The following is a 26,102-nucleotide window of genomic DNA, read 5'->3' as shown; positions in this document are numbered from 1 at the left end:
ACACACAACTCGTCTGCCCGTGATCACGGTTGCTGCAAAGTAACCGAAACGTCGGGATTATGTAGTTTTTAAATAATAAAATCCGCGTAGTAAATCCGAATAATACTAGTTTCATTTAAAAATAGTTTAGTTCAATAGTTAATGAACCAATCACTAATTTAAAAAAAGTCTTGGTATAGTGGAAATAGGTCTTGATTATACTTGCAAAATAATTGACTTATTTCCCTTTGCAAACTATGACAAGGTATTCCGAAAATTAATTACATAACTTGGGTAAAATAAGTTGAAAGCTTTTTTGAAATACATTGTTTATTAGTGACTACACGTCACATATTACATTAGGTTTAATATAAGTAAATCATCTTTATAAATTATCTTATATATACATTGCACGCTACAGTAACTTACAACTACTGACTGATAAGTTTACAATAAATAAAGTAACTCTAAAGAAGTGTCCTAGCAGAGGCAAGGTTGGCGGCATCTAGGGCAGGAGCTCGTCGCCAGGAGAGACTTGAGTTTGGCGACTTCGTTTTTCAAGTACGTAACTTTTAACGCGAGATGAATCTCTCTCAGCTTCCTTCGATCTCTGCTCTGTTTCGCCGCGAAGTTGTTTCTCTCCCTCTGTTTTCTATAAGAGTCATCAGCGTTCTGAGTCGTCTGCACCGCTCGTCTCATACGAGGGTTGTTGCCGAGGAGAGTTCCCCCGTTCTTCTCCGCCATGGCTCTGATGGCGTCTCGTTCGAAGGCTTGGAAGTCAGGATCATCCGAGAGTGAGTCCACATCCATCATGTACGCAGGACGTTTCCTGTCATTGACGGACACGGGGGAATCTGGAGGAGATATGACACCCGTCCTCATAGGGCTGAGAGCTGGTTGAGGGATGTAGCCCGAGCACGATGAGAGTGGAGAGGACTCGGCCACCGGCACGTACATGGGTTGAGGGTAGGTCATGTAAGGATAGGGATTGACACTCGCTGCCGAGCTCTGATACTGATAATGGAAGTCAGTGAAGGGAGCCGGAGAAATCCTTTCAGGTTTGCACTTCACTGTGAGGTCAAGCGCTGAGTCGTCGGCGTAGGGCGTCCAGAGAGACATCTCGGTGATCGCGGTTGACAGTTAGTGTGAGGAAGGTCCAGTGTTAACTACTTCAATCACCGGACACCCCTCACTATTTGTACGTAAAGAGGCGTGGCCTAAATTAGGGTGCTATCCCCACCACAGATGAGGGTTCGTGATTTTTCTACCTGCTCGCTGCGGTTGATAACGGGAACGAAAAACAATACTTCTTGATTGTGTTGCGTATTTACATTCACAAGACTTCTGTATTGTCTTCTCTGACACCACAAATGACGAGGTGACAAGTAAGGTGATAAGAATAGATGGCTGTAACACTGGTAAAAAATGATTTTAATGACATTTTAATTAAATTTATAACATTTACCATACATTTATAAAGTACCTACTTTGAAGAATGATATATTATATGGGTTAGTGGTTACTATTACACAATGTCGTTGTAGACCTAACATTGTGAAGAAGAAGTCATTAAAATGTAATATTAATAATAGATATCTATAATTTGTGTTATTAATGAGTGTAAGTAATGATGCGGGATTATGATTGTTTGTGAGATAATAAAGATGACGAATCTTAATGTATGTGTTTTTGTCGTGCTGTGATCGTCGTTAGTCGATCTGTTTGTTTACTGTCACGGCTACACTAATGTTCTTACAACTAAGATTTAATTAGTAATATCATAACAAAGAATAAGAAATTTTTGTTTGTTCAAATATAATGTTAAAATTATTATTTTTTTTATTTTTCATATCGCATTGCATTTTCGTTTAGGTCAAAGAATATGAAATAAATAAATCCGTCTCTTGACACCAAAAAAAATTGTTTTGTTTGTTTCATGTTAAAGTTATCATGACTAAACAGAATTTTAAAATTCTTTATAGCCTCGAGAATGTAGTTCTATTAAAAGCAACTATGAAGAGAAGTAAACTTAATTACTCCGTATTGACATATATGTAACAGGTAACCATATTGTCAACATCCTGTAGCAATTACTTATAACAATTGTTAAAATATTAATGTATTAACCATCAAGGATTATATTTTTAAATGTTCATTTCATAAAAACCAGTCGTGCGAGAACTCCCGCCAGCTGCTGTATCATGGAAACTTCAGAAGATAAGTTACGAGAACCTATAAAACGTTTAGGACTATTAGTATCCAATTTTTATTAAATAATCTTACATGTACATACAATAATAAAATTCAAATCCCCAAAAACCCGACGGCGTAGATTTATTAGTGACATGTTCTAAAAAATATTAAATAATCCAAGTCTAAAAACCTAACCGTTAAGTAGCTTAAGACCATAAAACAATGGTCGTATAATCCCGTGAATGCGGGCTGTTTACTGCTGTTACTGCGCAAGCTTTATTGCGCTGCAATAAACGGTGTTGCTGATGAATGCTGATGAATGCTGCAGGTACCAGCGGCACGTGTCAGGCGTATTAACGGACTGCAGGCCTTAACTTGCTCATTTAATATTTTGTCGCGGAATGGGATTAATATTTGGCTTCTATGTTTGCTTTTTATATTTTGGCTTCATTGTGAGAAAGGATTCTATTTATGTTTGAGGGAAAAGCCCTAAGTTGAAGCTTGTGACGAAATATTTGTGTATCTCTTGTAGAGGATCTTTAATCTGTAGTGATGTAATTAATTTTTGCTTTCAACAACGTAAAAATGAAAAATGACAGAACCAGAGAGAAAATAATAGTCGCTAGATAAAAATGGGGAAGAAATAAATATTATTCCTCGCCTCCGATTTGAATTCGATATAACAGTTTATATAACAGATTGATTAAAACATTAATAATTCTATTATACTTTTTATTTAGTCCAAATAATAATTTTCTTTTACTTATGAGTTATGCGTACCTACTACTAAGCTAAACTTTCTTTTTATGTAAACGCTGCCTGAGTTCCTTACACATATATCTAAATCTAATTCTAATAAAAATATACTTATTTCCATATTATATTTTGTATTATTTAAGAGTTTTCATTAACTTTAAATATCAAACAAATGTTCATTCTTTAATGATTCTTTCTCAAAATAACTTATGTTAATAATTTTCTAAAGCTTTGATCGTCGTAAAGAGATTTTATAAACATTTAATTCTGAAAACCTTAAATTGATTCCAATATTAATTCATTTCTTAATATAAACATTACCTATGTTTATTCCTCGTCTGTACCTACCTATCTGTAACTACCTACCTATTTTTTATATTCATATATTTTTTCACTTTACGTTATTTAAAATTTCAGTATTCGTTTTAAGTAGAATACAACTGGTTTGGGTGTGTTCTCACATTGTGTTTTATATATGTAAAACATTTTCTGAGTACTTGAACATTATCAATATATACATATCTCTTTACAGGAGTAACCAAAACACCTTAAATAAAGCCTTTAAGAACGCCATAACTGAAGTAACGCCAGTTGAAATATTGCATGGAATTTGTACAAAAAAAAAATAGTTGAAAAGAGAAAAGTTTTATACAGAATTATTTATACAGTGGATGGATTTGTAAGTAAAAAAAATTGGTAATCAGTAGGTAACAAATAAGTGAGTGTCTTTGACTTGGTCCTCGTACTTGCAAATGTTTTAGCAGTAATCTATAACAATATGCAAATCGCTACAAACATCACAACTGACAATACTGAATACTGGTCTCCCGTGTCTTAACATAAAAGGGTGCAAAGCAAATATTTTCTCAGAAAGAAATAACGGGAACGATGTTCGATCTACGACTAAACCTCACGGGATTTAGATAAGGTATCAAAGAACTTGACAACTTACTTATTTGTTCAAATGTTGAGAAGGTTTTAGAAATATGAGCGACGTTTAATCTTTTTATAGAGAGCAATTACAACTTTAATGAGGTACCTACTGTTCATAGTCTCTCTCTTTATTACATTACTTCTATACAGATGATATTAATATTTTTCGGGTGAAGCCAAACTGCCATTGATTTGATTCTCAATAATTGTATTTGCTTCCTCTGTATATAAGATGTTCATTATTACATAATGGGGTTGCACCCTCGCAACGCCCATGCAACCCCACGCAAGAGGGGTGCGAACATTGTTGGCGGCCACAATGAATTGAACACGACTATTGGGAAAGGAATAAACTAGATTTCAACAACAATGTTTATCATTTTAACTGAAATACATTTGTTGTTTAATATTTCTGTATATAACTAGCTAACAATAAATTTATTAAGGCGCTCCTCTGTATAAAGAGGTGATCCTTTGAAGTAACGTCGTATCATAAGGTCACTCTATTTTTCTATTCAAACACTTTAATACATTAACTGGACAGGTATTTTATTCTATTTTATTAATATTCGTCATAAAAGTATGAAGATTTCAAACAGAAAATTGAGGAGTTTTATTATTTTCCTACCGATAAAACATCAAACGTATTTCCTTCATGTAACCCACACGGGTGAGCCTTCTGACACATCGATTATAAAGTATATGCTTAGATTACGAAAACATCGCTCGAGTCGATCTTGTTGCATTGAAACAATGAAGCAACTGACCGACGATAGGTATAGTGATTGATTAAATAATTATTGTAATGTGTGAGCGTCATTATTTGTATTTTACTGTATTAGGCACAAACTGATATCCTTAACATTACATTGACGAAAATAAAATTATTTAGTAACAGACTTAGAGGAAATCAACCATATAAAAATATTTATTATTTAATACAATTTTGCAAGTCTACCCTGACATAACTCACATATTGTTACAAAAATGATGTTATCAGGAATCTGATTGTCTGTCATCTTATCAATACAATATGTTATCCCATCGACAGGCAGCTCGTGCTGCAAGCTGGACCAGGCTGGAGGCTGGAGGCTGGTCCGTGTCAGGTGACACACGAGCAGCTTACGGTAAGAGTTTACGATGAAATGTTGACACTCGTATAAAGAGGTACGTGTTACATTATAAAGGAACAAGGACAGTCAACAATATATACCTACTATAATACTATGTTTTAATAAACGTTTATGCTTTATATTGAAGTATAGTAAACGGTTTAATATTTCGTTGTTATATCTGCGCGTGCGCACATGAGCCGCTGTGCGTCTCATATTTATACAACGGTCGTGCCACGTGCTGACGAGGAGCGAGGATCGATACCATCAATGAAAGGAAACACTAATCATAATAGTCTTACAAAAAAAAAACGTTTTTGAACTCGTGAAAGGATAAACTTATTCTAGTCTAACCTAAATTTTCTCTATGAAGATTCCTACATATGTTATTATTATTTATTTTATTAATCATATGGTATGGATATTATTATTGCAGAAGACATTTATTTATTTTATACAAATTAGTTGTTGTGAACATATTGATTTGCATTTCAACAACATCATTAGCCGTGTGTTGAGTCACTGATGATTGATGTTCAATAACAAAACAACATCATTACATTAACAATCCTTTAAAACAGACTTCAACAACACAACAGATACTTATATCTCTAACTTTTCACACGACACATTTCAAACAAACTATATTATTAAGGGACTAAACGCATTATACAAACATATTATCTAAGGGTTTCGGTCACACACACAAAACTCTAAAATAATTTTGTTACAAAAAGAACGAAAAGTTTTCATAAAACCTTTATTTAGATTTATAAAATTGAACATCAATAAATTTTCTTCATGTCAACTACACGTGTTGTACGCAATACTCATATAGGTGTGGGCGCGGCCTGCGCGTGCGCAAGTTCTCGTCACATACTTACAGCCAATAGCAGACCGAGGGAGGAGATCTTTACTGAGTCTGTCTATGTTTATTGAACTTATTCAATAGTTCAAAGGTTGTTTCAGAATTCGTTTTATATGTTTGTCATAACTAAAAGACAAATTTTATTTTTAGAAATCTCGATGAAGTTTAGTGTAGTGGTGGAAGAAACATTTAATGTTTATTAACTTTGAAGGTAACGGCTTCTAAATTAAATACTAGAGTTCTAAGACTTTCGCGAGTTTTATTCATTTAAATGAAACTAATATATTTAGGATATGCTACGCGGATTTTATTATTTTAAAACTACATAATCCCGACGTTTCGGTTACTTTTCAGCAACCGTGATCCCAGGCAGACGAGATGTGTGTCACATCCGAAATATATTAATTTCATTTAAATTAAATACAAGAGGTAGAAATAAAACTTTAGAATAACATACTATACAATTTATTATTTTACAAATTAATTACAAGTAAGTACATCACACATGCGAGATACAATCTCATATCTTCTTATTTACACCAATCACAAACTCGGTACCTACACATATATTAAAGGTCTATGTCCACACACTACTTAGGTATATTTAACAGCTACATTGTTGTTTACATCTTCCACAGACCTTTTCTCCGAGTCTGGCCTTCAAATCCGCAATCTTCTTCTTCAGGAAAGTCACTTGGAACGCTAGTCGGACTTCTCTTAACTTCCTCCTGTCTCTGCTCTGTTTCGCCGCGAAGTTATTTCTCTCCCTCTGTTTCCTGTAGAGGTCGTCAGCCTCCTGACTTGTCTGCACCGCTCGCCTCATCCGTGGGTTATTTCCCAGTAAGATTCCTCCGTTCTTCTCGGCCATGGCTCGGAGCGCGTCTCGTTCGAAGGCCTGATACTCCAAGTCATCGGCCAACGAATCCACCTCGATGACGTCGGGAGACTGCGGCGGCGACGGAGCCTTCTGGTACGACCAGTCAGGGTATACTTGAGACTGATTGTACTCGTATATATAATTATTATATCTGTTGTCGACCGGCGACTCTGATGAGTATCTGAAGTCCGGCACGGTCGGTCTAGTGGACCGGTCCTCGATTCGGTCCTGGGAACTCTTGGTTAAGTCCAGGGCTTGTTCCGCGTACGGAGTCCACAACGCCATCGTGTCTTCTTGTCAACTGTCTGTCACTGATTGTGTCCAAGTCCGTCCCGGGAGTGGGCCGGCCGAGGGCGGCGGTAGGGTTAATCCCTTACCTGGTTTTTCTAACGGTCGGGGAGATGCGATGCGGAAATTAATATTTAATTTTCGTTTTAATATTCGCTTTAGTTAAACATTTTCACTATTTTTTTACTTGTTTTCTTATTTTAAACATTTATTATATAATTGAATAATGTTAAGTAACTATTTATATATAACGATCACCTATTAAAATATTTTTATCATTAACTGTTGTACTAATTATTACCTCGCTAAGCGAAGAGAAGAAGTTTGATGAAATTAATAAAATTACAGTCACATTTTGACATATCGTAAATTTATTCAAAACTGCAAAATTTTTTAAGAAAAATATATACCTATGATTTGTTTCAAAATAAATATCAACCTTCTCAAAGCATATAAAAAGGTTAAGGCTAGGACTCTCATTTAAATTGATAATTTAGTTAGTCATCAAATATTCTGTCAGTTAAGTTCAGATATATCAACATATAATATTTATTACAGTTTCAAATTCATTTTGTCATATCCGGTTTTGGTTACGATTTTCTCTTTCTATAAACTTTTCCATCAATGTATATAAACAATATCAAGCCATTAACTGATTTAATTTGTTATAAAATATCTCCGGTGGTAAAAAAATTCTCTCTGACGTCCATAAATACAATATAATGTAATGATATCGGAGGAACAGTTATAACGCGGAAGAAAATGCATCTGCCTCAATGGAACAGACAAATGATAATACACTTTAAACAGCTGTAACAGAGTTTATTTTGCAATAAATGCCAACTTGTTAATTGTTCGCGCGTTTCTCACAACCCTTTTAATATAACTGCAACCATTTTGTATTGTTGACGTATTTCAAGATGGATGATCTAACTGTTCTGCAACATGCGGTTTCAATCTGTCTCATTTTCTGTTATCCTTTATACATTGTCATTTTTATTTAAAATCGATAAGCAAAAAATTCAATACATACCTTTAATATAATGTTAACAACATTTTTATGCCAAGACTTATACACTGCCTATTTCTTCCTTAAATTAAGTTATTTCGCAAGTTGTCACGTATGTTAATATATAACATATACTGCACTATTGTATATCGTCGTCAGAATCGCAGTAGAGTGTAGTGAGATGTAAATAACGAATTTATATGTACAAAACAAATGTCAGTCTCAGATTAAATTGTCAAACGTAATGCCGGAACCACAAAAACGTCTATTAGCAAAATATTTTTTTTAATATTAATGGTTCCATCTATATAATGATGTCCAGCGCATTTCACAAAAGTCATCGAAGCGTCGCCGGCAACTGTCGTCGAAGTCCGGCTATTGTGGGGCTTCCGGTATCCAGTTTAGCCAAATAATGTCCGGAGGTGGTCTTCATTGAAAGGGTTATAAGTGAGACGTTCATAATATGCCACAGATAATACACAACCGACCACTGTCCAAGTTGACATTGCATTCGAGACACAATGAGATCGGAAAATCGATTCTGACGACGGATCTTAGTACGACTCAATGCGACTATGAAATAGGTTTAAATCTTAATATTTATTCACTTTGTGCATACGCTTGACGATTATATTTATATTATTACATACTGAACGTCGTCTACAAATGTTTACAACCTGCATATACTTTGTTTGCTAAAACCGTTAGTTAAATGCTGCATATTGTTTTTTTACTTATTAGGGACATAATTCCTTTTCTCTCAAGATTAACTGTCTGTCTCCCGGACGCCGACCGTCGAGTATTCATCCTTAAGTTAATAGTTCTACTAATTTTATTATTGCATATAATCTGTTTTTATGGGAGAAATTTCTTTTTATAGCTTTCATTCAAACTGTCTTTTAAGCCTGTCTACATCATTTGTAAAACATGTTTCTTAAACTATTCTTAAGCCCGCTCTGTCATGTGTAGGTACATAATAAATATGTAAAAGAAAAAAGTGATTTACTTTAAGATTATTTATTTTAAATCCTTAGTTGAAAATTCTATATTTCTGTGGTTTATCATTAAAAGTATTTGACATATCCTCCACGGGTTATAAGAACTGAGATATATAGGTATAATAAATATTAAATAGCGTTAAATTAACTAAAAGTCTAAACCCTAGCTATCGCTAGTAAATTTCTCTGTCGTGTTTGTTTGTTATTTAATACAGTTTGAGTGCTCAAAAGTAACGTTTAAGCCTCAAGGATACCACATAAAGATGTCTTATTGATTTTTATTACAACTCTCGGGATGCTGTAATCGAATTAACACGTTGATATTAATGTTGTCCTTGAATCGATTAATTAAATTCGAGTCCTCACTTTGGTATTCCAAGATTTCGACAAATAATGTACAAAATCGAAATGGGTCATTACTTGACTATTTTTTTTTTAATTAACTAGTTATTGAGTTATGTTATAGATTTATCTTAATACTATTTACACTCATACATATCTTCGTTTATTGTTTCAACTAATTTTAAAACAAATCCTACCTACATCCGAGACATGTAGATACATATATCAAAGTGAATTTATTCAGATTTTTTAAGTAAAAGATCAAAACCTGATTAGTTTATTTTTATTGTCATTGACATACATTAATATTTTATTCACAATACTAATCTGTATCGAGTCTAACTCAGTCTGCAACTTTTCACACGTGAATCTCTCTACAACAACATTAACACGCGTCGGTCCGACAATATTATTCGTAGATGACATTTAGATTAAGAGGGAAGGGTTCCGTTATTAGAAACGCAAACAATTAATAGAGTTATTAGAAAAACCTTCAATTTATATAAATCACGATATCTCGTGGATTGGAAATGTATTGATCAATAGAAACCTTCGGTGTCACTGCTGTCACTTAAAGTGATTGATGGTTTATTATCTCTCAAAAGTGCGCCACAAGGAAGGTCCCGTTCAAAACAAATTGTATAATTTGCATGGAATTGCGTTCATTTTCGCAAATCACAAAGGGTTGGACCGTTCCGCGGAACAATTGGAGTAAGTAATTTCTGCGAATGGCTTTCTCTCGACGGATGCCTATTGTTTAAAGAGTTTGCAATAACTGCGGAGTGACAAACATGACACCAAAATAATTGGTCTAAAAGTCATCATTGTTATTAGACTAAACAATTGTTGAGCTCGCCTGCTTTACATTAATTTTATATTATGAATTAAACAAAAGTTTGTATGAAAAATAAGATTGCTCTCTTCAGACTATAGTTTTAGAAAATTTTCCTTATAAGAGATATTACGTAATAAAATATATAACTAATTATACACCGCTCATAGAGTTGTTATTGATCAACCTACTGTTAAAAATATACAAGAGAGATATACAAGGAGGTAGTTCTTAAAGTAAGAGTGTTAAGATGGCTTCAGAGCGAATGAAGCGATATAAATACTTTTGTCTTAATCTATTTCTATATTTTTGAATGTCTTAAGACGTTTATCTTACATTTACTAAAACCTGGATTTTTAATTTTCAAACTAACAAAATATACATCTTTACCAAACAGAGACAACGTTACAACTTTTGCCTAATTTTTTTACTTAAGTGACTGGACTATGAAGTAGAATGTCGCAATGAGATTTAATACATCACCGCACTCGAAAAGATTTAAAACTTACAGCAGGGTGGTCACGGTGACACAGAAATACCGACTTGGCAAGTGAAAAGGAACAATCACAGTAAGATATACTTGAAATGTTCTATTATATAAACAATAAAACAACTAAAAGAATAAAACAGAGAAAAATTAAGTATAATTAAATAATTCTTTCACTTGGTCACGACCAAACACTGAACCGTTATCAGCCGCGAACTGTGAAGCTGCGTCCGTTTGTTGTCAAAAATATATAATCAGTTCAACATAAAGAGGTCTGGGAAACGGGTTTGAAAATTTTCTGAAAATGAATAGTGTGTTTACAATATCTAGCTTATCTTCTGCTTACACATTCCCTGCATGTATTACTTGCTTCTCTGGAACTGTAAACGTCTCGTGTACATTTCTTTTCTTTAGATAATTCTCACTATAGGTACATATTTAAGGTCCGCTGTGGTCATTCCATTTCGATATTTTTTTTTTATTAGAATAATTTCCTTATCAGAGCCTTGTCACAGCCATCTCACTAACTAGTACCAATAAGAGTTAAACTTATAAAAACGCTGCCTATCACCATCACCTCTGTAGTTTACAAGTATTCAATAAATTTATTTCGGTAGCGATGTCAGTAGTGATAGCCGAATATACGAATATTAAAAAGACATTTCACAAAACTACCTGAAAGTTACGTGTAAAGTCTGAACGCGGCCGGGTCGCTGGTCGCTGGACGTCACTCCAAACTGTAAACCGAGTAATCTGTAAGTTACCATCTGTTGAGGCAGGAGGCAGCCAGTTCTTTGGCGTCGGGACGTGACGACCCCATCGCCCACCGGATAACCGGTGCAATCAGTCACGGGGGGGAGGACCTTGACCTCCTTGTGGGGTCTTGGTCCATTGCTGGGGGTCAGCCCATGGAGGAGGCGGCAGTCCGCGGTTGCTGCGTTTGGCGTCAAACAAAAAAAAAAAAGGAGGCAGCCAGTTCCAGGTTCATACTTTATACAAGACCTTGGTCACTCTCAATACTAACAGCATCTAGTAATGCTATATTATTTCGATTAAAATTGTCTTTTTTTATAGGGACATGTCCTGTCACAGAATGTCCATGTATTATCTGTCTTGTTGACTTTATATTCTACAGTTTTGATGTTAAATCGTCGTAATATACTCATCTATTCCCTATTAAAGACCTCAAGGCCGTACAACTCATGTTTGAAAGCCTGCCACATCCGCCGTATGCACCTGGTTCCAAGTCTTTGATTTCTTCCAGACGGGATACATTATAGTTTGCTAATTTAATAGAAAGTAATATTTTTCGGATCACTACGTGTATTTTATTATTTTTAAAACTGCCCATTCCCCACGTTTTGGTTACTCTGCAGCAACCGTGATCACGGGCAAACGAGATATGAATTGACATTTCAGGAGCAGGTATGTAAGTAGTTTTTAAAATAATAAAATGAGCGTAGTAATCCCAAAATTTTCATTGAAATAAATACTATAATAGTTTCATTTAAACAAGTACTCGCGAAAGTCTTAGATCTAATTTGTTAATTTTTATTAAAAAAAAAAATTATAACCTATACAGTTAAGAAAGTTAACAATTCCTCAGCCACAAGTCCTGTCACATCGTAGTATTAACGTAGCTTATTGAATGAGAAACGAGAAACGCCACGTACGTAGTGTGACGATACAGACTCGTGGTAAGCGTACCGATGTAGGAAGCAATCAGTTCATTAACACGAAACTCAGCCATCATCAGCCATCATTCTAAATGTCTTTTCCAGATCACAGCGCAGGAGCTTGGTCTTCTGATGTTTCTTTTGTTATAGGATCCCTTATTAGCCATTCATAAGTTTCATAAGTTTGATTGGCAAAGAGGGAGAGGAAAGGATGGGAAAAGGAAGAGGGGAACCCTCTCTGTCACTCATCGGACGAAACGCACCCTTATATACTACTTCACGTCTATCTCCTGTGAGAGGGTGGTACTTCCCCGGTCGAGCCAGACCATGCTCGAGCTTTAGTAATTTGACCGCAGCTAGGCTCTACCACCGTACAGAATACTTTAATACTTTTATTAGTAAGTAGTAACTCTATTACAGCAGTCAGCGTTATTCTTCTTGTCATTCATAGTACTAAAGTTACTTCTCTAACTTTACTAGGTGAGGATATGATTAATGATGTATTGTTGCAAGTGGCGCCATCTTTGCCGTACTAATTTTAAAACATATATATCTTACAATTGTATTGAAAGCAATAGTTGTTATTTATAATTATTTATATTACTGGACCTGTGTTAATGTAGTGATGGCAACGTTTCTATATCAACTTGGCTCTAAATATTGGTTCAGCCATTTTGTAGGACATCACTAGAACACTGAACATTAAGAATTGGGACGACCTGCGCCGTGTGTCAGTGAGACGTGTGTTGCCAGACCTCCAACATACGACTACTTCAATACAACGATATTACTATGACTTTGCCCTTCTCTCTTTGGTTACTTTTGGTTAAAAAGTTGTTATTTTTCGTCCTCTGGTTGAAGACAAATTATTATATTTATTCACACTTCCTTCCGGAGAGACTTTCTTACTCGTATGGCATTATTTTAATCGTAAAATACTTCTAACAGAAGACCACTGTCATTGCGAGTCTGTCAGGAGTATCTCTTTCCAAGCACCAACTCAGAGTACGTCGTTTATTTAAAATGTTTTTGGGTTCCGTGTAGGCCGGTCGGTGCTCCTCGCATGAATCACTGAACGGGTTTTAATGAGACTTTCAGGGTTGCGGCTCACACAGGAAGAGACAGAGGCTGTAACTTACTCTAAAACCCGTTCACTTCACGTGATCAAGGCGTGATCGCTGTCCCGTGTGTGAAGTCACGTGACGCGCTCTGTAGATGTCGCTGGCGGCACTTCAGAATATTATTATAATTCAAAAGTCGCGGGTAAAAACTAGTATACTTATAAAGAATGATAAAAGAAAGAAAATAATCAGGGGGTGGTTCCTGTAGTGAGCCAGCTAAGGGCATCAGGAGATTGATCACAGAGTAATGTTTAACACATTAAGTATGACGTCACAGAATTTATAATAATTCAATTTGAACGGCACATGACCGATGGTTATGTATCATGTCACTCAGTATACTGTCGATTCCTTTCCCGCGCTCCACACATAGGCATATTAAATTATTTCGAGTTTTTAGGAAGACGACAACGCCATCTATCATAAAGACAAATGTACAGTTACGTGAATTGGTAAATTTAATTTTCAAAATAAAATATGTAAACAACATATCGCATTCAAGTAGAGTCACAGGAACGTGCAAAGAAAGGAAACAGAACATGAGAAGGGAACGAAGAGGCTCGCTATAAATGTATTTAATAAAAAACTAACAGTAACATTATCTGTATAATTCAAAAAGTGAAATTATTCATTTATTATATATATATATATATATTGTACATAGAGATGAAACGACTTATCACAGATGAGATGAGAACAGAACGAAGAACGAAACTAACAGACAGACACACACACGCGCACACACGCACACACGCACACACGCACACACGCACACATACGCACACACGAGACGCGCACAGAAATAAAACAATAAATTAATATAATAGTTTCATTCAGTGTGTAATAAATACATCAGAGTCGTCAACACCGCACACACATTACATAACAGAAACATTGCACAGATTACAATCAACATTGATCCAGTCAACCGGAGCCGCAGAGAACTGAGTCCCAGTTCATTACAGCCGCTAGTCAGTACTAACTATATATCTATATATATCTATATATCTCTATATATATATCGTACGAGCGGACCGCCTCGTCCGTCGCTAGGCCGACCCGTGCCGGTACTACCTACCGTATAAGCTCTGCCATATTACCCAGTGTGTCTAAAACAACGCTAGCTCTAACATAACACACGACCGACACACACGAACAGTTCGCATAGCACCGAAAACATTACAGACACACTATACACACGCGGACACTCCACCTCGCCGGCGATACTACCAATACAATAACAACTGTCGATGTGATGCTTCGATTCATGACACGCACGCACGCACGCACACACGCACACGCACGCACACACGCGCACACACGCACACAGCGGTCAGTCAGCGGTGACGTCACGCACTGTTACTGGAACGAGTGACGGGCTGTCGGTGTGCGGGAGGTGCGGGACGCGGCCTAGTCGATGGCCGTCTCCGTCATCTGCAGGCAGAGCGCGTCCAGGCTGGAGTAGTCGTGGGGCGGCGGCGGTGCGACCTGCGGCGGGAACGGCGGGTACGAGTTGGACTTGCCGCGGGCGGGCGGCGCCCATCGGCGGCGGGCGGCGGCCGGGGCGCGCCAACGGGGCTTGAGTCTCCTGTGAGGTGCGTCTCCCACAAGGTGGAAGAACTGTCGAGGCGGAACGCGGTGGCGGAGACAGCGGAGAGATGACTGGAGAGACGGACACGAGAACGACTCGTGGTGGAGAGCCTGCAGAAGAGAGATGATATGAGATGAGAGAGGAGACATATAACGTGACACAGATTATATGTAGATACGGAACCTTCTCTATGAGCCAGCAATGCAGCGACATGGGGTCAACGGCCTCTGGCTCGTTCTCCGCTACCACTGATCCCGCGCCTCCCGACAAACACTCGGACGCTGAAATATACGGACATATATTTTAATATGATATATATGGAAAAAGAGAGATAAAGATATGACAAAAAATAGAGTGAGATGATTAAAAATAGAAGAATGATTTCTGTTACTCCTGAGATATATTGAGTGTTAAAATATAATGTGGTCTGTAGTAGTCGGTGGAGTATGAGGAACACTCACCGTGTTGTAGGGCTGCGACCACGGCCCGGGGCAGGTCCCCGGGCGGCATAGGCGAGAGCAGCACGCTCCGGAGACGGTCCAGAGCTCTGCACACCCGGCCTGAAGACAGCTCACTCCGAACCGACTCCAAGATAGACGGCCGCTCCGACAGACGAGCGATCGACAGCAGGATCTTGTGACGCGCGCCCTTCGTCACACCTGGGCATTAGAAATCGGAGAAAACCTTTATTATATTATGTTTCACCAGCTGTGTATACTACATGTCAGATTATCATACGATGGACATTCACGTTCTCTACGTGCAACCTTGCAGACTGTCTTTCAAGGGAGATTTAACTTTATACAGAAACATGAATTTGTTTATTAACCGCCGACACATTGCAATAATACTATGTATGTCTGTTAGATTCACTTCTTTCTTTTTATTCTGCATGTAACCTGTCAACTCTTCTTGTCCTTTGTCACGGTCCAAGGAGACCGGTCTATAAATAACTTATTTTAGATTACATTCCACAGACATAGTTTTATTCATATCTCTCTCTCTCTCTATCCCTCTCTCTCTCTATCCCTCTCCCTCTCCCTCACCCAGTTTCTCCAGGTACTTGTCGTCCATGGCCATCATCTGCTCGTAGGTGATGTTGGTGAAGAGCCACACGTACTTGTGCAGCCGGAGACTCTTGAGCCACTGCCCCACGGTGGACATGCCGGGATGTTCCGCAAAGTTGTTGGTCCGGAGGTCATCCAGCCTTGTCTCGCTGCCGGTGGTTCCGTACGTCACCCCTATGGGCCGCAGCTGAGTCAGACTGTGCTCGCTGGATAGCGAGAAGCTCCTCGGTTTCTGGACGAACGGCTCGTCGCTGAGGTTCTCGGCCGAGGAGGACATCTGCATGAAGTTGGTGGAGGGCGGCGTGAGACTATTGGACCGGTGTGACTTGGTCTGCGCCTCGTAGTGGGCGGCGTCTCCGTCCAGGCCGATATCCACGTCCCTGCCGTTCTTGGAGAAGGACTCCTGCAACACGTCCGTGTAGGCCGCGTGCTCCAACGAGTCCAACATCCCCCGGAAGTCCACGTTCTTGCCGATGGTGCGGCGGAAGGTGTTGTTGGCCGACCAGATGTTCGTGTCCTGCAACAGGGCCGGTTCTATCCGCTGCTGCCACGGTGTCTCACTGTTTCTGTTCCCAGATATGTGATTTTCTAAATAGCGAAGCCATTGCGTCAGTGTTCTGAAAAATATTTCACGACTCGATAAACGTTTTGAGACATCAAAGACGATTAAGTACTTTGAAATTAAAAAAGTTGACAAAATGTTTCTGGGGAGACATCATTGATACACTTCACCGACACTAAGTAATTGGAGATTAACATAAAAACTGTTAATATACACAAAATTCAATCAATTGACAAACTTATGAATATCTTATGTTACTTGACACACACACCATACAGTCAATATAGAACTTGCTCTCATTGGTTGAAAATATTCTTATTCATTTTAATGATCATATCACGAGCCCCGTATCTGCTATCAGTATTAGGGAAGCACTCTGATATATTAATTATATAAGATGTTTTCTTCCACTAACTTAGCAATAACAGCTATAAAACATGTGTACCTCTGGTCATGTACAGTGAAGGCTGGATGTACCAGTTGGTAGGACAGCAGCTGTCTACACAGGTGTGGGGTTGCAGGTGACCTGGATGAGTCCACACAGCGCTGGACCAGGCCGGGGGTCGCCGACACGTACACATTCTTAGCACGCTCATTGTCAGTACGGAGGAGAGGCAGCAGCGCAAGGAGCTGTCTGAGACGTTCGCCGTCTGGAAATATAGTATGTCACATGTTAATATTAATAAATTATGTAACCTGCACATGAGTGTCAAATGACGCGCTGGTGTTATACTGGTACTGGTAAAAATACAATAAAAAGTACAGAGGCAACATTATTATTATGATGGTTCATGAGGTATAGCCTGGAGATACACACATACATGGAGAACAGTGTCTGATACTATCCCTCCTGATACCACACAAGCTATAGAATAGGATTGCTATTCTATCATCGGGGCAATCATGTAGTCTTAGTTATAAGGTAAGTTTTAATATGTTATTCTTATTACAATATATGTGTAAGTTTCGTAGTTTTCCTGGAACCTCGGGTCGCCACCCTGTACGATTCATTACATATAACACACATACTGTAGAATTAACTGAATGAACCCCTCACACTTCAGATATATTATGGTTTTTCTTATAATATAATATTTTTCTATTGTTGTCATAATCTGTACCCGATAGCGAACACCAGTCAGCCAGGGACTGACAGAATCACTTTAGAGAATACAATAAATGTAATTGATGACTTAACAAGAATGTTGGGTTCTCATTCACATAGTCATAGTAACTATTATAAAATTGGTGATTACTCTAAATAAGACACACAGTTTTGTGCAAGTCATGCATGACAGTACCAACTGATATATCTAATTAATATATATATATATCCATACTACATATATAATATACTATACAATTATTTATAGGTGTAGGAAACACAAACACACATGAAAACTTAGTGGATTTTTAAGTTAGTGAATTCAGTGAATCATAGTGTTAGGAAGGAATTGAAATATATTTGAGATTATTACAAACATTGTCTTTTAATGAGTTTTGACTCTCAGTGAACATGGGGTACTGGTGATGTCATCACCAAGGAAAGCATCAATTGAATAGTTTTTGAAATGTTATCACTTGTCTCTATATTAATAGGAATTTATTATGAACATTTTCCTTTTTTCATTTAACATATAAGCATATATATAAATGAGTAACATATTTATGTGTGATGAAATTTTGTTATTATAATAATAGAGCAGTCTGTATAATATTTGAATGTCGTGAAAAGATACTTACCTTCTTCATCGTGTTCATCAGTTCTGGCCGCGAGGAGGCTGGCGAGTAACGTTTCGTCGTTCGCATCTCTCTCGAGTCGCTCATCCCCTACATGGTTCTGCAGGGCTGCCTCCACCGCTCTCTGAACCAACCGCAACCCTGGCCACGGCACTCTTCGAGCGAGGGCGCAGGCCACCACCGTCCGCTCGCAGGTGCCCCACTGCTCGAACATCTTGGCCACACCCCCGAGCTGCTCGTAAAACGTCCCGTTCATATCGCTAACAGCATATCACCTCTCAAAATCAGATTTGTTTGTGATCAACACGTCAGACTGGTGACAGCTGATCGTTTCCAGATTAATTTAGCCAGGTTTGGGATCGCAGCTCTCTCAGGGGGCGACGGCGGAAAGACGGCCACGCGTGCGACGTGGTAAACGGTGCAAAATAAATGCTAAATTTGAAGGTAGGAGGAAAACATAACAACTGTTCTTATTCGACAGCCAGTCAGATTATCAAATCCCGAAATGGCGGAGCACAGACTAAAAAAAACGTAGTTTATTACAATAATTAGTTGCATTACGATAATAAGTTCTTATACCACTAGGGGGCGTTACTTCAAAAAATTTAATATAATTCCCAGTTTGATATTTTTAGCCATTTACGTATCACTATTTCTTTTGTGATATAGTATTTAAAATACAAAATAAATAAAAAAATCTGAGATCCCTTTGATATAAGTGACAATTGATTGCTGTCAACATTCAAATACTTGTCATAGATGTCACAAAACTAATAAACAAATAAATACATACATATTTTGTTTTCAATATATTTAGTCTTACAAAATATTGATGACTGTACTGTAAAAGCATTTAAAATCAGTGTAACCTTCTTCAACTTGGTGCTCCATCGAATGAAAGAAATTAAAAAATGGACTCATTGATATGTAGGATTTGTCTGGACAAGACCGGCACCATATCTATATTCGATTGTGAAACCGATAATATGCAATACAGCAGTAAAATAATGCAAATAGTCAATATCATTATAAATGAGGATGATGGCTTACCTAGTATGATTTGTGAGGGTTGTGCCGGAGACTTATCCCTATCCTATCAATTCGTGCAGAAATGCCAAGCGTCGGATAAGGCACTGCGATGTTTGAGCACGCCAATAGAACTATACTCGGATCTTCAAGTGGATATCATGAATATTAAAGAAGAGGATATCAAAAACGAAACTGATGACGGTGACAACGAATTCGATGAAACCTTCCTGTTGGAAAATTGTTCGAAACAATATTTCGAGAAGCGACGGTATAATGACGGAGATGACGTCGATTTGAGAAAGGAAGAAGAAAAACATAAGAGTCCACAAAAATATAATTCAGATACAAAAGCATTTTTTGGAGATTGTAGAAATGATAAAAGTATTAAAGACAAAAATCGTAGAAAAAAATTGGGTCGAGGGAAAATGGGACCTATACAGTGTGTTATTTGTGGCCTGATGGCATCCAGTCCATCAGCTATGGAGATACATATGAGGACCCATACTGGAGAAAAACCTTTCATGTGTATGGCATGTAATACTAAATTCCCCACTAAAGGATCCTTAAAGAGACACAATGAAACCTACCACTTAGCTAGGGAGAGAAAATTTACCTGTGAGACCTGTGGCAGCAGCTTTTTTAGGAAAAATGATATAATAACACATATGAGAGTTCACACAGATGAAAGACCATATGTTTGTCAATACTGTTCTAAAAGGTTCCGACAAGTTGCCTCACGCAATAGACATCAGATTGTTCACACTGGAGAGAAACCATATGCATGTCCCATATGTGATAAGAAATTTGCTCATAAAAGCCTTGTCACCAAACACCAAAGTGTTCATAGTGATGAGAAAAAATACACTTGCCACCTATGTAGCAAGTCCATGAAGTCCCGAACAGCTTTAAATGTCCACATAGGGCTACACACTAACGAGAAACAGAATGTGTGTAGTTTCTGTGGAATGGCTTTCGCCATGAAGGGTAACTTACAGACGCATATCAGAAGAATACACTCTGAGAAATCTGGTCAGTGTTCCACTTGTTTAAAGACATTTTCAGATTTACAAGTGCATATGAGAAAGCATACAGGTGAAAAGCCATACATATGTGGAACTTGCAATGCTGCCTTCTCTGTTAAAAGGAGTTTAGCCCACCACATGATGTTCAAGCATGAAAACGCCGGAAAATACAAATGTTCTATTGGTGACTGCTCCAAAACCTTCCCTACGGCGACAATGCTCGAGTTCCACCTAATGAAGCAGCACACTAACCATACGCCCTACACCTGTCAACATTGCCCACGAAGGTTCTTCAGAACTAGTGATCTCTCCCGTCACCTACGAGCTAGTCATATGGACATACAATTTAAGCCTCCGCTCAAAACTCTCCTACCCAAAACTATGTCTTTCGCTTGAGTAAACAAACTCATAATTTTATATTGAACTAGTCATTGTAATTGTATTTTAAGTTATATGAGTCTCTTTAACCTATTTATTCTAAGTGTATTCTGATTTGATTTACTAATTAGGCGTATAAAATTATATTTAAAGTATGTCTGAGTACTATCCGTCGTCATATCATAAAACACTGGCATTTATCTAGTAAGTAATCAAATAGGTACATACTTGAAATGTTTTATGTATTAATTTATTACCTAAGTTGTTACCAGTGACCTCTATTGATATATAAGGTAGATTTAGTTAAACATAAACAATTAAATCAATCATTTAACTTATCTAAAACGTATAACAACTAATCATTTTTTTTTTTCGTATATGTTACAAAGACATCTGGACTCCCACTGCCACCTTAAACTTGTTATTTTACAATATAAAATAGGTAATTGAAACTATTTACGATATCATCAGTAATTGTATTAACATTAAATAAGTGTAATGTGATACGTTTACTAATTAATAATTATGACGGAGTTTGAGTACCTGAAGAAACGTAAAACACACTTTCCAAATTATCAAGTTCTAGGCGGGATTTAGCTATGGTTTCTATAGGTAATGGAATATCGAATGAATTCTAACTAGATTATAAAGTCGATGCCTATAACTTGTTACTTATTTAAAAAAAAAAAAATACATAGGACGTTATGTTAAATACCTAAGTATTTGACACAAACTATATGTATTAAACTTTGCAACTATTATTATTTGAGTACCAAAATAATTAAATAAACCGACCGTTTCGCCATAACTTTACTACTGTTTGGTTATTATTAAAGAATTCCCTCCAAAGTATACCCTTTTTTATTCCAAGGTCCCACAAGCCCTTCCTTATTCAGCGGTGCGTGAATCCGCGCTCGAATTTCAAACTTGGAACAGTCGCAGTCGCTAAAACAGTACGTCGATAAAACAGTTTCAGGTGTATCGCTATGCCCCTTTCTTTTTTTTCACAGGTAACACCGTCGTTCTCTCTCTCACATTACATTACGCACCGCAGAGAACGTAAGCCGACAGACGCGACTGTCCGGCGTCCGCCCCAGTGTCGCGCCTCGCGTTGAACGCCACTAACCAATTGTTCCCCGAGCGTGGCAGGTGTTAGTGTCGTGATGTGTATATCATGAAATTCAGTGCCGGATATTAAAGTAAACATATCGGATCGGTCCCGTTGCCATCATGAGTGAAGTGAGTATCTCATCGGAATGCGGTGCTCTACTTGAGAGCGTTCCGATTGTTGGTCCTGCGATCTGATCGTGAGTTCGTAGGTCGTCGGTCTCTGAGCACTTACGGTCCATACCGTCGTGGGCTGCTGGCGTGCCGTTCGCGTATTGGGTTATTAATTACACTTAAACGCGGCGCTTATTCGTAACATTTTGATATGTTCAGTATGGAGGTAGAAAGCTTATTCAATTCCAACATTTGGCAATCTTAAATAAAAAATAACCATGTAGTTCGATACACCTGAGAATTTTTGAATATTTTATCATTAATATTGGTTATTTTTTGCTTGTAGCCATCGAATGTTCTTGTAATATTGATAATTATGATAGCCGTCTTATCTGTTTAATAACGTGACTATCTTTTATTTTTCCCTCATTTATCAATACTTAACGATTCCAAGTATTATTTACATAATTACTTCTATAGTTTTGATTCGTCGACTCGTTGTAGGAATGTATATACCGAAAAAAATAAAAATGAGTACAAATAACGGACAGTTACTAATGTACACATTTTATGACCATTAGTCTTAAAACCCATATAATTATGATTTAATAAGTGTTTATATTAAGCCCGACTTACATATACGAACGTAGTCCTTTAACAGTTATTATAAGGTCAATTCGTACGAGGTCGACTTCTCGCTCTTAATAAAAAATACCGCCTCAACTAAATAACTTAAGATTATCGTAAGATAAACGAAATTTAAATAACAAATTTATTAAAACGTATTGCAAAACTAAGAAGAATAAAAGAACAATTTAGGTAACAAAAAGACGGATTACAAATTTTATTTTAAGTAGGTGAATGTTTCAACAATCATCCGACGTACACCTGCGAACAAAATTATTTTAACCATAGTGATTAATTGTTGAAATAATATGTCACTATAAGGTTAACATAACACATGTACGGTGTACCCACTTAGAATGTTTATGATTCATACAAGTGTAAACATCATATTTTCAGCTGTTTATTACGTAAGATATAAATGAAAGCAGTTTCTGATATATCGCGACAGAATCATCCGACGTGGTCGAGGGTCAATAAGAACAAGTTGGAAACACGCTCTGAATTGAGATATGTAACAGTGTTCACATAACATGTGACATGTAGTCGGTTCACAAAGTTAGCGATCTTTATGTAGGTTACAGACACGTTCTCGAACATTCCAAATTATTAATACTAACTATAATTGTTCGCAGTCGAGTCTGAAAGAAGATCCCCTCTCCAGAATACAAAGGGAGATCATCGAGGTCACGGAAAGAGAGAGAGAGTTCAAAGAGGGACACTTCAGAATGAGCAGACTGTTGTCGGAGTCTACCATAGACGTCACCAACCAGAACGGACATCTCAACGGTGATGAGAGACCACAGAAGACCTTGAACAGAGCCGTGTCCACCTCGCACCTGCTGGGACCCATCGCCCCCTCGCCGCCAGCCACGCCTGCACTACTCAACACCAACGGATACACGCGCAGGTTCACTCCGCAGAATGGGACCAAAGGTATCATGCAGAGGTTTATAGCCAACAAGGGCAAGCTGCCCGTCACCTCCCCCGGTACGCCGACCACGCCAACCGCCATTGCGGCCCCGCTAGTATTCACCCCCATCACAGCCGCACCCGTCGCTCCTCCCGTCATCACCCGCACCCCGGAGGGAAAACCGGTGAGGAAGGGATACGTGCCGGTAGAGGAAAAAATACAGAAGGAACTGAGAGAAATGAAAGACCGAGAACACGAACTCAAGAAGATGAGGAAGAAACAGAAGCCCTTCGATATAGAACTGAGCGATTCAGAGGTCACCTCGGAGTCGGAGGAGGAAGACATCCCGCCTCCGGGGAAACTGAAGGCGACCAAGTCTATAGGCGAACTGTACGAAGCTCTCAGCGAGGAACTGAGATCACCCTCGCCGAGGAACAGCTCGGGCCACGACTCGCTCGGCAGTCTGAAGCCGGCCAAGTCTCTGGCGCAGCTGTGTGACCTGGGCCCCGACCAGGAGTTCCTGGCCCCCAGCTCCACACGCCTGATAGCGCAGTGGGAGTCCATCATACAACAGAAACAGGAAGCGGGAGCGGCCTAGTTCATACCATCAACGGGATAAATGCGTAATGTTAGGACGGCGTGTGACGAGTAACTCGGTGCGGGGGACGGGAGGGCTCGTCTGTGGGGTTGGTCGTTTGAGAAACATCCGAGTAGTGTAAGGGAGTGTCAGTGATTTCTCTATTCGATGAACACTAGTGAGTGTGTGTCAGCGTCGCGTGTGATGAAAGCGGTCTCCATGACGCGCCATGTGACTCCGCAGTTTCTTCTTATTGTTCGATGCTCACCGTCTTTAAAAAATATATAGTTTTTCTCGCGCTTTCCCGTCCCGAGTCTTCGCCGCACTGTCACCTTCAAACGCTATAAGGTTTCGATCGACTTCGTGGGAATTTGGGATAATAATAGTACAATGTGATAAATTATGTTTTTTTTATTATAATTTTTATTAGTTCGGCATGTTTACTCCCGTTTATTCAAATTTGGAATGAACCAAGACGTGTGTTTATAAAGTGACTGATTTTTTATTGTATTAGGGATATATTTATTTAATTGCTGGTGTCATTCTATCGTATTTATTATCTGTTGGTCTTTATGTCTCTCGTTGTTCGAAATTATTTTTTTTTTAATTTCGCCGTCAACCGTATGCTTCGGAGTTCGTTTTCAGGTCGAAGTGGAAATTATTGGGTATTTTATAAAAACTGCGGGCTCGAGCGACCTGAATATATATACCTTTATAATATTAAATTGTTACAGAAACTGAAATATAAGTATATGTATACAAGTTAGCTTCGATAGAATTAAATAATTAAATATGAACCACGCTCTATTATCTGGATGTACTTAACTAATATTTATATTGTTATTTAGGACAACTATAGCAGACACACTGTACAATTAAGATTTAGTGTCAAAACAGTGCCTTATATAAAGTAGTGTGCACAACTCTTCTCTCTCACAGAACATATTTTTTGTAGTAAATTTTAGAAGAGAATGACGTTATAATAAAGTAGGTCGTTACTGTTTATAATGTATTAGAGATTTTTAACATTATTAAATAATAATTATTATTTATAGTTAATCGGATAATCATTTTGATACTGTTGTATGTCAATATTGGCAATATTATTCTCCTAAACTTATTTATTATCTGCGGCTTCGATGACGTATGAAGTACACACAATGTTAATGAAGTTGCACTCTTGCGACGCGACGTATCGCTGTCACCGTCACTGTTGGAAAATTATTTTTATATTTTACAAAACTTGATGAAGTAATGAATATGAATCCAACGACGACTCCATGTCGGCGGTCCGTGTTGCAAGCGACCTTTATATGTTAAATTATAATAATTGTTGAGAGTGCGTTTTTGAACAAATGTGATACAAAATTGCCTTAAAGATTCCTATTTATATACAGCTATTATATTTACAATGCGCTCATGATATTGCGTTCATGTGTCGAGGTTTTCGCAATAAATTTTCAAATGCATACGTGTGTTATTTAATACCTGTATCGTGTTCCCTGTCGCGGCCCGCCTCCACTCACACCGCTCAATTGTGTCAATGACATATGTCACCGGCGACACTTCACATGATATCAATTAATAATAATAATATATTATTAGCAACTTAACAAAACTAACATATTCTGATTAGCACGCGTTCTGCATGCCTGGGACATTCTCGTCTCGTCTGCGGAAACATCGGGAGTATGCAGCTTTAAAATAATGAAAAAACGCTGAGTTATCTGAGAGAATTCGTTTTATTTAAATGAATACTCTCGAAAGTCTTAGATCTCATAAAGTTACTGTGAAATTATTACTTTATTAGTATATTGAAACAAATTATATTTTGAATTCCTACCGTAAAATGGGGGTGTATTATATATGGAAGTGTGTCTTTCTGTGGTATCCTAATTCTCAATGGG

At 37.8% G+C, this 26,102-nt stretch overlaps 5 protein-coding genes across 5 annotated transcripts; 2 read left to right on the top strand and 3 right to left on the bottom strand.

The window, feature by feature from the left end:
* Nucleotides 1-405: 405 nt before the first annotated feature.
* LOC116770763 (thyrotroph embryonic factor-like) lies at nucleotides 406-1,098 on the bottom strand. The gene has a single exon (XM_032662363.2). The coding sequence runs from the start codon at nucleotides 1,096-1,098 to the stop codon at nucleotides 460-462; it is 639 nt and encodes a 212-aa protein (XP_032518254.2). The 3' UTR covers nucleotides 406-459.
* A 5,286-nt stretch (nucleotides 1,099-6,384) lies between these two features.
* Nucleotides 6,385-7,169, bottom strand: LOC116770658 (transcription factor VBP-like). Its single transcript, XM_032662226.2, has one exon. It carries the CDS (start codon nucleotides 7,001-7,003, stop codon nucleotides 6,446-6,448), a length of 558 nt encoding a protein of 185 aa, XP_032518117.1. The 5' UTR covers nucleotides 7,004-7,169; the 3' UTR covers nucleotides 6,385-6,445.
* A 6,894-nt stretch (nucleotides 7,170-14,063) lies between these two features.
* Nucleotides 14,064-18,981, bottom strand: LOC116770502 (protein Smaug). Its single transcript, XM_032661985.2, has 6 exons — nucleotides 18,435-18,981; nucleotides 17,137-17,341; nucleotides 16,109-16,746; nucleotides 15,524-15,721; nucleotides 15,246-15,343; nucleotides 14,064-15,172 (listed from the first exon to the last, which is right to left on the bottom strand). The coding sequence occupies exons 1-6, from the start codon at nucleotides 18,685-18,687 to the stop codon at nucleotides 14,882-14,884; spliced, it is 1,683 nt and encodes a 560-aa protein (XP_032517876.2). The 5' UTR covers nucleotides 18,688-18,981; the 3' UTR covers nucleotides 14,064-14,881.
* A 163-nt stretch (nucleotides 18,982-19,144) lies between these two features.
* Nucleotides 19,145-21,864, top strand: LOC116770503 (zinc finger protein 135-like). The gene has a single exon (XM_032661986.2). It carries the CDS (start codon nucleotides 19,343-19,345, stop codon nucleotides 20,876-20,878), a length of 1,536 nt encoding a protein of 511 aa, XP_032517877.2. The 5' UTR covers nucleotides 19,145-19,342; the 3' UTR covers nucleotides 20,879-21,864.
* Nucleotides 21,865-21,890: 26 nt separating this feature from the next.
* On the top strand, nucleotides 21,891-25,664 carry LOC116770504 (uncharacterized). The gene is made up of 2 exons (XM_032661987.2): nucleotides 21,891-22,099; nucleotides 23,341-25,664. Exons 1-2 carry the CDS (start codon nucleotides 22,091-22,093, stop codon nucleotides 24,214-24,216), a joined length of 885 nt encoding a protein of 294 aa, XP_032517878.2. The 5' UTR covers nucleotides 21,891-22,090; the 3' UTR covers nucleotides 24,217-25,664.
* Nucleotides 25,665-26,102: the final 438 nt, after the last annotated feature.

This window comes from Danaus plexippus, chromosome 7 (genome assembly GCF_018135715.1).
Source record: "Danaus plexippus chromosome 7, MEX_DaPlex, whole genome shotgun sequence".
In the NCBI taxonomy this organism is placed as follows: Eukaryota; Metazoa; Arthropoda; class Insecta; order Lepidoptera; family Nymphalidae; genus Danaus; species Danaus plexippus.
This window is presented reverse-complemented; position numbering and strand designations above follow the sequence as displayed.